The sequence below is a fragment of the Anabrus simplex genome, chromosome 7, assembly GCF_040414725.1.
Source record: "Anabrus simplex isolate iqAnaSimp1 chromosome 7, ASM4041472v1, whole genome shotgun sequence".
Lineage (NCBI taxonomy): Eukaryota > Metazoa > Arthropoda > Insecta > Orthoptera > Tettigoniidae > Anabrus > Anabrus simplex.
Genome location: NC_090271.1, coordinates 213,996,709 through 214,013,919, shown reverse-complemented (window position 1 = coordinate 214,013,919; position 17,211 = coordinate 213,996,709). Strand labels below are relative to the sequence as shown.

The 17,211-nt window shown below is 41.9% G+C and overlaps 1 protein-coding gene across 1 annotated transcript in view; it reads right to left on the bottom strand.

Annotated features, from left to right (window-relative positions):
• Nucleotides 1-17,211, bottom strand: part of LOC136877477 (calpain-B) — a 287,052-nt gene that overhangs the window by 214,375 nt on the left and 55,466 nt on the right. Inside the window, exon 4 of the mRNA XM_067151555.2 lies at nucleotides 2,086-2,203. Within this exon, the coding sequence (XP_067007656.2) occupies nucleotides 2,086-2,203 (118 nt within the window). The remainder of the gene's footprint in view (nucleotides 1-2,085; nucleotides 2,204-17,211) is intronic.

Sequence of the window (17,211 nt, the reverse complement as noted above, 5' to 3'; positions counted from 1 at the left end):
ACCAGGATGCGGCCTCTTCCCCTGCCGAGAAGACACGCCCGGGAAGAAGAAGAAGAAGACGACGCCGGACCAGGAACCAGAAGGCGACGCCGGCCCATCAGGAGATGGCCGCCCAGCCGCAACCCAAGACTGCTCCCAGGACAGCAGTCAGCCGAGGAGCCAACCAGGAGAGGACCTCAGCAGGTAGCGGCAGTCAGGTGAGAACAGAACGTCCCCCTCAACAGCTCTTGCAGTGTTTCCGCTGTCTGAGGTGGGGCCACCGTCAGGTCAGCTGTGGGCTCGAGGTGAGGTGCAACCGCTGTGGTGGTGATCACCACTACACGGCCTGCGCAGCACTTAGGGAGGCGCCGGTGTGCGCCAACTGCTCGGGGGGCCACCCGGCCTCCCATCGCAGTTGCCCTGTCTACCGGGCCATGGCGCTGGCAGAGAGGAAGGAGGCCCGGCGCCATGTCCCACAACCATCCAGCAGGTCCCCGCCTCGGCGGGCTTGGCCTCATTCTCCGGGATTGGAGACTGGGTACGAGGGACCTCAAGGGGGTCGGGCGGTGCGGCAGGCACTAGTGGCTATTGTCGCATGGCTCGGCAACCGGCACGGCCCGCGCTAGTCACAGCAGTGCCCAGAAGGACTGATCCCCTGAATAACTGGAATGGCGAGGAATAGGCTTATGACCGTGCATGATACCTATTCCCAACTAACACAATTACCTGGACCTCTCCAGAACCACATCCTTGCATGTGCTATCTACAAAATGTCAGGTTTTACATGTAGGCACCTTTCTATTTCCGCCTATGTGGTTTTGTCCTGACCCTTACTACCTGATTACACCACTATTTATACCCACCACCACATCTGGCCTGGTAGCATGCTGAGCATGGGGACAGGCAGATACTCCTGTAGTATCACACTTCCACTCCTCCCTGCTATCTTTTTCTTCTTAAAACTAATAGCATGTCGGAGGCCATGTAGATTGAGTCGATGGTCACGCGGGGGGAGCGGGCTTCGGGGGCCCCCCCGAAAAAAAAAACGAAAAAAAAAGATATGAGATATTGGTCACGTTTCGGAATGTACATTTATCTCATCCGCGGGTCTCGAGTAAACATTACTCTCGGATAACAAAGTAATTAAATCAGGACAATTGACAATCTTCTTGTGTTAATTTTAAGGATACTTCCTCTAAATCATTGCTACTTTGTCATTACATGATTTTTTCATCTAAACAGTGTTATGTGGCTGAAGATGTTTATAATATACGAAACATGTACCATTTTTAACCAATAAGTTGCCTTAAGAAATTTAGTGTATCAACAAAGTGGAAAAAATACTTAGTTGTGAATCTGTGTAAGTGGGAAACGGACCATGAAGCTGATTTTATGTAATACGTATGCAAGTGTTATGCAGTTCGGACCCGTGGAATACTAGCTTAGTGGCGAAAATAGCTATGTAAATGCTGAGATCCCAGTCCAGTGTAGTCAAAGTTGGTCATCCGGAAGTGCTGTTGAGGGTTTCCCTATATTCAAATCTAACCTCCGCCAAGCTCGAGTTGTTTGAATTTGAAAGTTGGAAGGGGGTTGGCGTACGTAGTTACCAAAGCAACGGCTCACTTTGAATTCAAACAGGACGGTGTTTACTGGAAAATGACAAGCTGCAGCTCACCTAGATCGGCGGCAAACGGACTCCCTTGCTTCGTACCCAGCTCTATGCATATTATTAAATAAATATGTCCACAGTGTTATTTTTATTACAAATCGAGTCATCCATGGGATAGCTCAGTAGGTCACGTCACTTTCATGGTATCTGGTGGCAAGACCATTCAACTAATCACCTCACTATGCTAATATTTAGACTACCTACTTGAGATGTAACTGCAAATTGAGTTTTGCAAAAAAAACGATCACTTATTCAGTGTGAGGGTTCTATTTAAGGGTACTTGGGAAGGCATTGGAAGTATAGGAAGAATACAATGATAACATTTGTTAGTTCTAAAAACACTAAAGACCTATGATAGTGTTGCCAGAACATATACTAGGGAAGGACAGATCCAGATGGATGTTGAACAAAAATGTATAATTTTAGTATAATGATACCTGAAGTGGAAAATGCCAGCATATTTGTATTTATAGCCCTGGTCGTCAGGGACAACTTGATAGAATAAATGTTTGTGAAGAGTGAGATTTGCCATAGCAGCTAGCAACCAGCAATTACCTGGAAGAAAAAACAGAACAATGCTTACTGTTTCAGCTGATGGTTGATTTAAAGAAACGGCAAGACCTTATATCTGGACTAGGCAGTAGTGAAAAGAAGAAACATTTCCAGTCGTTTTACCATGTATTTAACAACTTTTATTCTTTCTTTCTCAAAACAGTTAACAAATATATAACAATTGTATATTTAGAGAAAATAAAGAGAGCTCACAAAAGTTAAACAACAATAAACTTTGTTGCCATTGATGCTTTCATGCCCCGTACTTATAGACATGATACAGTCTTTTGGGCTTACCGGTATGGCATGTCAAGAAAATAAGGTGAAATTCTTTACGTTTCGCAGAGAACAATACTCTGCATTTTCAGAAGAAAATCTGGACAGTCCACGAGAAAGGCTTCTCAAACAATGGAGTTTGAATTTAAACGTTATAATAGAAATGGAAATGGTACATTCATTCATCACCAGATGGCTCCCGGATGCAGTACAGCGCTAGCATTCGAAGCGGAAGGAACGCCTTCATACGTGCGTATACCTGTTAAGTTATGTGATCCTCGCAGACTGATTCTGATGGTCCGTCAGTTTCCGCTGGGTGATTTCCGACAAAAAGTAGCGTTACAAAAATGTTGCAAAGTTTGGGCTGAGAAGACTGCTTTTCTTTGGATTTTCCAGTTCTTGAATCAAGTAATCCTTGTGAGGGTCCTATACACTGGAACCATACATTATTTGGGGTCTTACCAGACTTACATGCCCTCTCCTTTACATCCTTACTACAACCCCTAAATACACTCATAACCATGTGCAGATATCTGTACCCTTTATGCACAGTCAGATTTATGTTATTACCACAATGAAGATCTTTCCTTATATTAACACCTAGTTACTTACAATGATCCCCAAAAGAAACTTTGACCCCATCTACACAGTAATTAAAACTGTGATAGGTTTTGTAGATAAAGAAACAAGTGTTGTATTTAGACCGTTTTGTACAGAAAGAAAAGAAAAAAGTGTTGTATTTGGACATGTAACTAAATTGTAAAGGGTTCTTATCATTATTGTTAGGTGATATTCTGGAACATTTCCGTCATGACGCGGACTTTTTGAACAGGGTGTGTCTGCCCCTGTTGATTCTAGAAGCATGTTTTTACTAATTTTGGAAGATGGAAAGTTCGCAATCAAGGTTAGGTGATTTCCTGGAATATTGTGAAAATATCGCGACTTGGTAAGGGGTTTTGATTGGGGGATCTGGGTGGCGAGAGATAAGCATCTGTGGCCTTATTATTTACTTGGTGATCGGACCAGGGCCAGCCTCGGCCTTCTTAAGAGAGCAAGGCAAGATTTCGTGTCCCTTTTCGTTTCTCGTCAGTCCAGTGATCAGACGCACTTCAGCGATCCTCCCTTCCAGGATGGCCTGCCTTGGGGTAAGCACTGTTGGTTTCTTTTCCACCTCAATTTAAATTCAATGTTTGCTTTTCTTCTCACAAAGGAGTTTACCCCTACTCTCCCAGAACCACCACTCAATTATTACTGTACCGGTAGGTACACCTCTACGCCGCACATTTAAATATTGCGCCAATAAAACCTCCTCTACTGGAGGAACAGTGAACTTGGAACTAGCCCTCCTTAACTTTTACTCAGAAGGTGTCACTACCTTAATTTTGTGATTGTGAAGTCCCCAGGACTGTGTGTATTTCAACGTGTTTTGGTTAACATTTATCAAGAAGTTTGGACTTTCTACAACAGATGTCACTACAAAAACTATGACCATGCACCCTGGTGCGAAGTGAAAGAACATTTTTGAAGACATTTTGTATTCATAAATTTTTTCTTTACTAAATTTCGTTCATTCATTTGTGGGTTGGCAATATTTATATTTTCTTTCCGCCAGTTTTGAATCCAGCCAATCGCTAATTTTTGTAATTAATTTCCGACCAATCCTGAATTTCTTCTTCGACTTTGAGTGTAAATTTTGTATGGTCTAATAAAACCGAAAGGGTGTGGTTTGATTATTCATGAAAGGTCTCGAACCTTCCCCGAGGGTTTATAAATTGCGGATTTTCACGTCTCTTGGCCATTTTGATCAACATCTAAGTGTGTGTATGTGAAGCAGGAGGTGGGAGTTGTCTCTTTCATCAGGCAGCAGTTCTTCAACAAGGTAATGGCCGTTTAACATCTTTATTTCTTGCTAGCTCCGCAGTTTAACCCGAGGGATAGGTCCGAATTTTTAATATGTAACCAACTTCTCTAAAATGTAAATTCTGCCAGCTAATGTGAAAATTTCATAAAATCTGTAACTGTAATTCGGGGATAGAGAGTGATTTATTTACCTTCTCGAGCTCCCCTTCACATTGGTTTGAGGTGACTACGTTTTGTAACTGGTTTTCTTCCTTTCCGTAATGTATTAAATTATTCTTATTCGAGTCACCCCCATAGTTTGGGAATAGCCTCTGTTTCATCGGCCTAGTGCCTTTTAGGTTTTAATAATGCATATTTAGGAGTGCAAGTACACACCTCCATTCAATTTGGTGTTTCGGACCATTTACTTAACCTGTTCTTTTCTGCTAAGGCCCAGTAGGTTGGGTACAAGATACCCCTGTTTCTTTTTTTGTAAGTTGTGTCTTAATGTAAATAATTGTAAGTTTCTGGTATTGCCTTAAATAGGCTTGAAAACTGAGAGCGTGTCAGCTCTTTTCTAGTGTGGTAACTGTGCCTCTGGGAGGCTTGATATTTGAAGTTGGGAGCAAGTGCTCCAGGGATTAGGGCCTTTCTGCCCTTTGAACAATTCGTGCTCGCCTGTAAAAGTTGAGTTAGGAGCTCAAAATTATAATAGTAGGGCTTATAGCCCAAGAGTGTTAAAATTCTGAAATCTTGGATCTTTCTAAGTCTTGTTTCCAAATTGTTATTTCACCAAGTGAAAAGTTGTTATAATTTTGTTGTTCTTCTGAAATTATAACCTTTGTTAAAATTTTAAATTAACTTTGACTTTGTAGTTAGACCCATTCATCCCGGCACCTTCTTTCACCTCTGCTGGTCCACCAAGCGACGGTAACAATTATGATACCTGATCTTTTTAGCTGGGCCTGCCTATCTGATTTTGGAGGCATTCCCCTTTTCTTTTGGTTTTGTGAACAGTGTAATTAGTAGATTAATTTCATTTCCCTCGGGGTTTGCCTCCAGTAAATTTGCGATACTTGATGCACGCCAGTATTTCCTCTGCTTCGCACCAGAAGTGTTTTTGGTGTGGGAGTAAGTTGAACTGGCCCCTGCGTCAAGTTTAAGTATTTCTGATTTCCCTCTTGTTTCCATTATGTAGCGCCGTTAATTTTCACTTAATGTTGTATTTTTAATATCGTGTGGTTCTTATTACCTTTAACCATTGTATTCTGGAAGTTGCATTACGTTAAAGTATTTATGTGCCTTAGCCTCTTTGACTTAAAGGAAAAGTCCTTGGTAAATTACATTTAATCCTGTTGATGTTGAGATATGATAACCTATTTTTGATGAATGAATTTTTTGTAACATTTATTTGGGAAAATAATAACGCAGATCAAGGGATCACCGTAAAAATTTTTTTGAAACCCGCAACCTACGTAATCCAAAGGCCCTGGTAGGGTTCTCATGCCTTCACATCCTTTATTACAGTCGTCACATTGGCCGTCATGATGTTCACTTGTTTATATTTGATCCGATTTATCTGATGTTTTGGTTTGTGCTAAAGGTGTTAAAATGCCGTGTAATTCAAGTTAAGTGTCGTGTAGCCAGTTGCCGGTAACAAAAACTGGAAGGACTTTTCCTATTTGTAAAACTCACAACCTGACTGTTAACCTCATTTATCATTATACCGTTGCCTACTGTCCATCTGACAACATTATTGAGGTCATTTTGCAGTTGCTTACAATCGAACTTATTTATTACTCTATACAGAATAACATCATCTGCAGAAAGGTTTATCTCTGATTCCACTTCTTTACCCATATCATTGATATGTTCAAGAAAACTTTAAGGTCCAATTTAGTAACCTTTGTCTAACAATGTTGATTAATGTCATAGTCGATGTTCTTGAATAGGGTTATTTTCTTACCTAAACTTACATGTTCTTTATTCTATTGTACTATACATTCTCGTGGGAGACTATTCTTTGTAAATAATTTCAGCATTAGTCTCTGTACATGTAGCAATCTAGATCAACTGTTTGCACTAAAACTAGTTTTCATCACCCTTTGTAATATACTCACCAAATATCATACCTCAACATCACTTGCGAAATTTGTCTCAAATCCCCAATCGGAATTATATATGTGATTTTTTCTTGTACCCCGCTGGTTGGTAATGTACACAGTACATATATATATTGCACCCGCTCACCTCCTAAGTCCCAGACTAGCCTTAATCTCAGGGATGATCAGTTCGTAAACGATAATTTTTTATCAATAACAAAAAAATATATATATTGGCGCACCAAACGAACACAGGGATGAACGGGGCATGCAAATTAAGGTAAAGGGGGACGGCTCGTTCATGGATACAAATTATAGACTCCACAATAGGACTGGGAAGTGACAACTTAAATTTCATGGGCATACTGAACTAACTACAATAAAAAAGATATGAAACTGTTTCCTGTTGAAATTGCAATGAGGAACAATTTATTGACTTATTTTGCAAACTGCACATGATGACAATTATTACATTGGGAAACTTCCATCCTGAAAAAGAAATGACATAATACTTGGATTCACCTCACTACTCTGGTAGCGTAAAATATTTGGTGAATTCGCCCCATTGGTTACTGGGGATCGAATCCACATCCGTATGAGTGGACGTTTCACCGCTGGAGATCTTTCGGAGACGAAGGCATGAGAGTAACTATTTACTGCCATCTCCCCGTTCCGATGGACATGAGTCACTTCCGGTATGTACATTCTAGTGGGCCGGACCCCCACCGTGGAAATGTTATCGTATCGAAAACGGGAATTTATTGTACGGACAAGCTCTAGCATATATTTCCAGATTCACAAACATGCCAGGTGTAGCTCCTTAACTCAAAGCTTATCTCAATATTTATATTTGTCAACATGACAAGACGTACGAAAAGGTTCATTACTATGCTCTGACAATGAAGACATGTGCCGGCCGTGGGTTATTTCGCACCTACCGCCAACAATCTCCCACGTGGAAACCCAACATCTGGTTCCTACCAGTTCGACACAGGACGACTGTCCCTTTCATATCTTCCTATTATTCTTAAATAATTATCATTATCATTCTTTATCTGATCATTATCATATTCTGTGATTACCATCAATTATGTTATTATCATCATTCATTTCAATTATCATCCTATTTTTTATTATTATCATTTATCATCCGGGATGATTTTATGCTATCCTTTGCCGACGTTTCAAACGAAGAGTCGTTTTCCCTCGTAATTAATCCGCACAAGTTAATGATCAGTTTCATAACACATTATTATTATTATTATTATTATTATTATTATTATGGTAACTTAATTTCACGTGTTACACTACCGTTAGCGATATTTATGGTTAATGCATAAGCTTTTACAATTTCGGTCTACTTTGGCACTAAGCAATTGATTTAAGACAAGATTCACTTGGATTATTATTATTATTATTATTATTATTATTATTATTATTATTATTATTATTATTATTATTATTATTATTATTATTATTATTATGACCTTCCGTACGCAACATAAATTTTACACACTCTGGCACTTTCATAATCTGGCGGTCTGGTAACAAATATTCATACTGAAATACATATACTCACCGCAGTGATTGAAAATCAAATAAATGGGTTAGCACGAAAAGAAATCTAACACTTGAAATGAACTTTGATCAAAGTATGGACAAACAGCATGCATTAATTGAAAGAAATATCCCATATTTACATTATATACAACAAACAAATACTCAATTAATTAATCTAACCCATAATTACGTTAACACGTTGAGTGCCAGTCCGAATTTCATAGGATTGCCGTCTAGTGCCGTGAGCTAATAACATCGAGTTACTCCCTGGTGCCAAAACGTTCACAGGCTTAACCAAGCAAATGATCGCTGAAATGAGGATGTATTTATGATATATTAGGTCAACTTATTATGCATATTAGGTCAAATATTGCGACCCTATATGGGGTCGTATTGGTCATTACGAATTGTACACGTACACGCGCCCCCATATGGGGTCGCACTTATACAGTAGTTACTGTCCCGACGCTCGGTCATACTCACCTCATCCTTTGCAGGGACGCGTTATATGCTGTTGATTATGAAAGATGTGTTAGCTTGTTCATACTGGAGCCGTAAAAAAGTACGATCCCCGATTTTAGGTCAGGAAATGTTTGTAAATGACGATCTTCCGATTTTAGGTTAGGACATTTTCGTATAAAATGATGTTATATAAAGTAGTGAAAATCATGTAAATTTGGTTAATTAGGATGTAACAGAACAGTATTATTAGAAGAATTAGTAGTTACGGAATAATGAATAAGAATATAATTTTATTTGTATAACATTTAATTTGAGTAAGAGAACTTAGCAGCTATAATTGTGCAACATGGGAAACCAGTGACTATATTGTTGAAGACGGTCATAATTGTTGCAACAACTGGCTTGGAAACTCGGAATAAAGTGGGGATGTATATGCCGAAGGCTATAATTCATCAATATGGATGAACGTGCGAGATCGCTATTTGCTCTGTACTGGGTTCAAAATCCTTTTCTTTTTTTGCAACTTGCTTTACGTCGCACCGACACAGATAGGTCTTATGGCGACGATGGGACAAGGAAGGGCTAGGAGTGGGAAGGAAGCGGCCGTGGCCTTAATTAAGGTACAGCCCCAGCATTTGCCTGGTGTGAAAATGGGAAACCACGGAAAACCATTTTCAGGGCTGCCGATAGTGGGGTTCGAACCTACTATCTCCCGAATACTGGATACTGGCCGCACTTAAGCGACTGCAGCTATCGAGCTCGGTGGGGGGTTCAAAATCACTGTAACTATATACTTTGTTTACATCATTGTCCGACTGTACTAAGTACTTTACCCCTCGATTTACTCGTAACAACTTAAAAAACAAAAGGAAACTCAGAGCACTGCATACTTACATGAACATTCCGTGCGCGAGATAGACAATGATTTTGTCACCCTACAAAGCACTCTTGACGTACCCATATGGGGTCGCACCAAAACAGAACTTGAGGAACGGAAGGTGGACTATCCACGTACTTAAATAGACGACTAGCAGATGGCAGGAAGAGAACTTATACAGCTTCGAATCCCATACTTACTGCGCACCCAAATGAATTCGCACAGTTCTCGATTTAGAACGAACGTACGACTCCATATGGGGACGTGAAGTTAAAAAAACTTGACTACTCTCACGTACCCATATGGGGTCGCTTGGCACTCAACGTGTTAATATAAATTAGTTCGTCCGTCTATCTTAAAAAGTCATGGATTCGGGAGGCGATCCATGTTAAGTAACCGTGATTAATCTACACTGAATCCCGTTTTGTCGCGATAACGTCCCCAATTATTAAATTCGAGCACTCATTCCTATGTAGAATTCCGTTGTCTCGTAGCTGATGAGGCCATGGGCCCATGGCGATTTATTCGCACATTATGTCGCACTTAATAAATTTTACACAACAAAACACTTCTGGGCGATTACCCATGATTAACATCTTATTTAGGTAATTTACAATGATTTATACAAGAATAAAAAAACACTTATAGGTGCCTCTAGACTTGCACAATATTTTCTTCCTTGAGACTGAACCACAAGCCGTGACACATTACGACGAAGCGTCGTTTCATTCGAACCGGCGCGGATCGCGTTCTTCAACCGGCACTTTCTGAAGTATACGATGCCGTTTTGTGATCACCACGCTCCTACAGTTCCCTGCTACAATAATTGTTTTACCGTCTATCTTGAAATATTTATTTCAGGCTCTGAACACTGCCTTCAAAAAGTACTATCGGCGTTCCGTCGATCCTTTAAATTCCAACACATGAAATGTTGAGAAATGTGTTAATTTCACATACAGTGATACTGATTATTTACACTCGATATTCTAAATAATTCTCACCGTTCGTCTTCACCTTCATGACTACTAACGTACTTTCAACTCTAACAGAATCTATAATGCGTTTTCTGGCACTGAGTTACAGAGTCACCGTGTCAGCATATCAAATTATTTCAAACGACTGGTTGCTGTGAAGATCGACTCCGTAGGATATATGGTCGACCTGGTTTCGCGCGTGGGTTATCTACGTTCACTCCAGAGGGAGGGGGTTGGTTATCCTAAATCGGCATTTGCAGGTGGATTTGGATCTCTGAATTTATCCCACTTAATAAACTGGCGATACACATTCACGTGTCGTATTCTGATCTCATATCGTTCGGCGATCACGGAGATATTACTTGATTTCTGTCCTCCACTTTTCGCGCGCTAAGTCGGCGTCCCTGATGGCGTAATCGTCTTGACCAATGGCGAGATAGCGTAGGTCATTTCCAAGAATTCTTTACTTTAATTCATTACGATTACAATTAATCAACATTGGAATGATATCACAAAAGTCCCCTCTGTTCAATTTGGTGGTTGGAATATTTTAATTATTGTTATCGGAGAAACTAACTGGAGTTCATATTGGTTTCACTTATGTTGGCGCATCTGCGAGTCCTTTACTAATTTTGTCATTGGCTAATACTGCAGCGGTTCGTTTAAATATCTTCTTCTTTCAACTTGACAACAAAATGCCTCGAGGCGTTGGAAACTTCGTTGCGACACTTTCTCGGTATCGTGACGCGCTGCCCGCACCTTGTTCAAGAATAAATGCTCCCTTTCTCCTCGTAGCAATTAGCTCTGTTGTTGTCAGTGCTCGATTTTAATCCTCTTAGCTTCTGACAAGGAATATATACCATCCATTACGACAAGCTTAACTTTGGCGACAGATTGTCGAGAATACGCCTGACTATGTTGAAAATCTTCCTTCCACACCAAAATGATTCAATATTCCCATATGTCTACATTTATTTTATATTAACAAATCATGATAACTGTGGCCCATCTCATCCAGGTACAATATACACTATGTGATCAAAAGTATCCGGACACCCCAAACACTTACGTTTTTCATCTTAGGTGCATTGTGCTGCCACCTACTGCCAGGTACTCCATAGCAGCGTCCTCAGTAGTCATTCGACATCGTGAGAGAGCAGAATGGGGCGCTCCGCGGAACTCACTGACTTCGAACGTGGTCAGGTGATTGGGTGTCACTAGTGTCAGAAGTCTGCACGCGAGATTTCCACACTCCTAAAAATCCCTAGGTTCACTGTTTCTGATAATATGATAGTGAAGTGGAAACGTGAAGGGATACGTACAGCATGAAAGCGTACAGGCCAACCTCGTCTGTTGACTGACAGAAACCGCCGACATTTGAAGAGGGCCGTCAAGTGTAATAGGCAGGGATCTATCCAGACCATCACATAGGAATTCCAAACTGCATCAGGATCCACTCCAAGTACTATGACAGTTCGGCGGGAGGTGAGAAAACTTGGACTTCATGGTCGAGTGGCTGCCCATAAGCCACACATCATGCAGGTCAATGCCAAACGAAGCCTCCCTTTGTGTAAGTAGCGTAAACATTGAACGATTGAACAGTGGAAAAACGCCGTGTGGAGTGGCGGATCATGGTGCACAATGTGGCGATCCGATGGCAGGGTGTGGGTATGGCGAATGCCGGGTGAACGTCATCTGCCAGCGTGTGTAGTGCCAACAGTAAATTTCGGAGGCGGCGGTGTTAGAGTGTGGTTATGCTTTTCATGGAGGGGGCTTGCACCCCTTGTTGTTTTGTGTGGCACCTTCTTGCTTCCCACTGTTGAAGAGCACTTCGGGGATGGCGATTCCATCTTTCAACACGATCGAGCACCTGTTCATAATGCACGGCCTGTGGCGGAGTGGTTACACGACAATAACATCCCTGTCATGGACTGGCCTGCACAGAGTCCCGACCTAAATCCTATAGAACACATTTGGGATGTTTTAGAACGCCGACTTCGTGACAGGCCTCACCGACCGACATTGCTACCTCTCCTCAGTACAGCGCTCCATGAAGAATGGGCTGCCATTCCTAAAGTAACCTCCAGCACCTGCTTGAACGTATTCCTGTGAGAGTGGAAGCTGCCATCAAGGCTAAGGGTGGGCCAACACCATATTGAATTCCATCATTACCGATGGAGGGCACCACGAACTTGTATGTCATGTTCAGCCAGGTGTCTGGATACTTTTGATCACATAGTGTATAAATATTGATGTAAAGGTTGTTGTTACTAATGAAACTATCCTTCCTTTAAATTCACACATTGCTACCACCTTTTACACCCCGGATCCCTCTGGGCTTGTTTTCCACTGCGTACCTCCCTTATAATAAGTGTTTATTTATTATTATTATTATTATTAATTTGATCTTAAACCTGTTGTACACTGACTGACAGAGCAAATGCAACACCAAGAAGGAGTGGTCCGAACTTTATGCCAATTGCAGGGTAGGCTGACGTCACTGAGGTATGCTCATGATGTGAAATGCGCCGCTGTGCTGCGCACGTAGCGAACGATAAATGGGACACGGCGTTGGCGAATGGCCCACTTCGTACCGTGATTTCTCAGCCGACAGTCATTGTAGAACGTGTTGTCGTGTGCCGCAGGACACGTGTATAGTGAAGAATGCCAGGCCGCCGTCAACGGAGGCATTTCCAGCAGACAGACGACTTTACGAGGGGTATGGTGATCGGGCTGAGAAGGGCAGGTTGGTCGCTTCGTCAAATCGCAGCCGATACCCATAGGGATGTGTCCACGGTGCAGCGCCTGTGGCGAAGATGGTTGGCGCAGGGACATGTGGCACGTGCGAGGGGTCCAGGCGCAGCCCGAGTGACGTCAGCACGCGAGGATCGGCGCATCCGCCGCCAAGCGGTGGCAGCCCCGCACGCCACATCAACCGCCATTCTTCAGCATGTGCAAGACACCCTGGCTGTTCCAATATCGACCAGAACAATTTCCCGTCGATTGGTTGAAGGAGGCCTGCACTCCCGGCGTCCGCTCAGAAGACTACCATTGACTCCACAGCATAGACGTGCACGCCTGGCATGGTGCCGGGCTAGAGCGACTTGGATGAGGGAATGGCGGAACGTCGTGTTCTCCGATGAGTCACGCTTCTGTTCTGTCAGTGATAGTCACCGCAGACGAGTGTGGCGTCGGCATGGAGAAAGGTCAAATCCGGCAGTAACTGTGGAGCGCCCTTCCGCTAGACAACGCGGCATCATGGTTTGGGGCGCTATTGCGTATGATTCCACGTCACCTCTAGTGCGTATTCAAGGCACGTTAAATGCCCACCGCTACGTGCAGCATGTGCTGCGGCCGGTGGCACTCCCGTACCTTCAGGGGCTGCCCAATGCTCTGTTTCAGCAGGATAATGCCCGCCCACACACTGCTCGCATCTCCCAACAGGCTCTACGAGGTGTACAGATGCTTCCGTGGCCAGCGTACTCTCCGGATCTCTCACCAATCGAACACGTGTGGGATATCATTGGACGCCGTTTGCAAACTCTGCCCCAGCCTCGTACGGACGACCAACTGTGGCAAATGGTTGACAGAGAATGGAGAACCATCCCTCAGGACACCATCCGCACTCTTATTGACTCTGTACCTCGACGTGTTTCTGCGTGCATCGCCGCTCGCGGTGGACCTACATCCTACTGAGCCGATGCCGTGCGCATTGTGTAACCTGCATATCGGTTTGAAATAAACATCAATTATTCATCCGTGCCGTCTCTGTTTTTTTCCCAACTTTCATCCCTTTCGAACCACTCCTCCTTGGTGTTGCATTGTCACTGTCAGTCAGTGTATGTTATCAAACTCAGACTTTGCTCCAAAGTACTGTGACACCAAGAAGAATGCGGAAAGACTTATACAATTTTGTCGACGATTTGAACTGAAGCTAATGTCAACACACTTCAAGCAACTACCACAAAAGAAGACAATATGGGCATCCCCAAACCCAGAATTAGGAAAATACCAATCGGATCATGTTGCTATCAGTAAAAGAAGTAGTTAAAGGAAACAAATGTCTCTAATTACAGCCTGCAAACCTCTCCTCCCCAAACACAGACCGGTCAAACTACAACCATCCCTTCCCAAACCACTGCTGGCTGCCCCAGCGACATTCCTTCTGTACCTCCAGGCTCTCTGCAGGTGGGCCACGTGAACACACAAAGCCTTCTTTCCCATTTCACTGAATTCTCAGACATATTCTCTAACAACTTCCATGCCATATATTAATATCAGAGTCGTGGTTGAAACCAAGTATCCCGTCTTCACTAGTACATATGCAGGGTTACACGCTGATAATAAACGATAGAGTAGGAAAAGGTGGGGGAGGCGTAGGGATATATCTGCGCAAGGATGTGAAATTCAAAGAATTACGCAAAACACCAAGTGAATTTCACAGCGGGCGGGAGTCCTTATTTATTCAATTACAAATTCGCAGTGTTAAGTATTTACTGGGTGTTGTGTATCGTGCACCGAAGACGAGATATATCGAAGACCTGGAGGAAGCACTACAGGACCTATTACCCAGATATGGGAATGTTATTTTAATGGGTGACTTTAATTCTGACATGATAAAATGTGACTGCTGAATCTAGACGACTGAAAAGCATGTTCACCTCACTCAATATGACGATACTTCCCCTAAATCCTACACACCACACAGCTACTTCACATACACTACTGAATTTAATTATTACAAACAATACTGATAGAATGCAGACTTGCGGACAAAAGCCAGCTCCCGGACTTTCCCAACATGACTTTATTTACGCAACTTACTCACTGAAATGCCCCAAATATGAGCCTAAATTAATTTATTATCGAGACTTCAAAAGCCTAAACGAAGGGGCGTTCATTGAGGACGCACTCAAAACACCGTGGCACAACATACAGCTCGTACATGACATTAACGACAAAATAACCTTGTTTAACGAACTACTTTTAGGACTGTATGACAAACACGCCCCCAAACGGACAGCACGAGTGAAACGAAAACCATCACCTTGGCTGACGCAAGACATAGGGCAAAAATGGAGGAAAGAAATGCAGCTTACAAATATTATAGAAAAATTCCTACCGCAGACAATTTTGAAAAGTACAAAAAATTCCGTAACACAACAACCCAGACCATCAGGAATACTAAGATACGCCACACACATGACAGCATAAAAAATAACAATTCCGACAATGTTTGGAAAGTTCTTCGGAACATTGGTTTGACAAAAAATAAAACCGACGAAAACAACACTGACTTGCCATTAGACGAATTAAATAAATATTACTGCTCACAAAATTCACATACAGACGAACGAGACAAAAGGGAAACAATCAACAGACTACATACGAAAAGAAAACACGATGGAGAAGAATTTTATTTTTCACATGTAACTCTTAATGACGCCAGAGAAGCAATTCATGAAATAAATTCAGAGGCTACAGGATGTGACGGAATAAATTGGACATTAATTAAAAGACTCTCTGAAATTGTTCTCCCAACAATTACACACATAATAAATACCTCACTCATAACAGGAATCTTTCCAATATATGAAAAATTGCCATAATACGACCGATAAGAAGAATCGATAATCCAACAAAACCCGAAGTCTTTCGACCATTTGCATACTTCCTTGTCTTAGCAAAATATTAGAAAAAGTCGTTCACAAGCAGATAACAAATTACCTTAACAAACACAATTTACTCGACAAATACCATTCAGGTTTTAGACCTAACCACAGCACAACCGCAGCACTACTAAAAGTTACAAATGAAATTCAAGCAGGCATGGACAACGGACAAATGGCTATCCTTGTACTTTTAGGCCTAAGTAAGGCATTTGACTGTGGGAACAGGGAAATATTATTAGTTAAGTTACAAGCACAAACATTTTCTTCAAGCGCACTGACGTGGCTGCACTTTTATTTAATTGGGCGGCAGCAGTGCGTGTCAGCAGGTACGAAAGTATCACACTGGCAACAAACTGAAGTTGGCGTAGTTCAGGGCAGTGTTCTAGCGCCACTGCTATTCTCACTGTACTTAAATGACCTACCAGAACATATAAAAACGTGTAAATACCATTTCTACGCAGATGACATTCAACTTTATATACATATAAACCCAAAAGATATCCAACTAGACATTAACAAATTAAACGATGACCTGGAAAATATAAAAGACTGGACTAAAAATAATTTTCTTAAAGTCAATTCATTCAAATCGCAGGAAATCATAATAGGATCCAAAAATAATCATACCAAACTGAAAAGTGTTAAAATTCCTCCAATCCTATTCCACGCAACACCAATAAAAATAAACGAAACTGTAAAAAACCTTGGCCACATTTTGATAAGTACTTAAACTGGACGGAGCACACGACGAAAATATGCCAACGAGTATTCTTTTCTTTGCACTCTCTTAAACATTTACGGGATCTCCTTCCACTAAATACGAGAAAGTTACTTGTTCAAAGCTTATTCTACCCATCTTCGATTATGGTGACGTAATATACAACAACCTAAACACCACACTTAACGCTAAACTTCAGCGGCTTATAATACATGCATCCGTTTTGTATTAAATATGCCCAGGTATTGTCATATATCACCTTGTCTTGAACAGCAGTCGTGGTTATATTTGGCGGAGAGAAGAAACCTTCACTCTGTTTCGCTTGTTCACAACATTCTCCGAACAGACACACCAAGTTAACTGAGAATGGATCTTAAATACTTGTCATCCCCAAACAGTATACCTACAAGGTCAGAAACCTCTTCCCTGCTGAGCTTCCCAATTTACCGCACGACGGGTTACGGCAACTCATTCATACCTGCAACCATACGCTCCTGGAATTCCCTTTCGGCTGTAATTAGAGACATACAT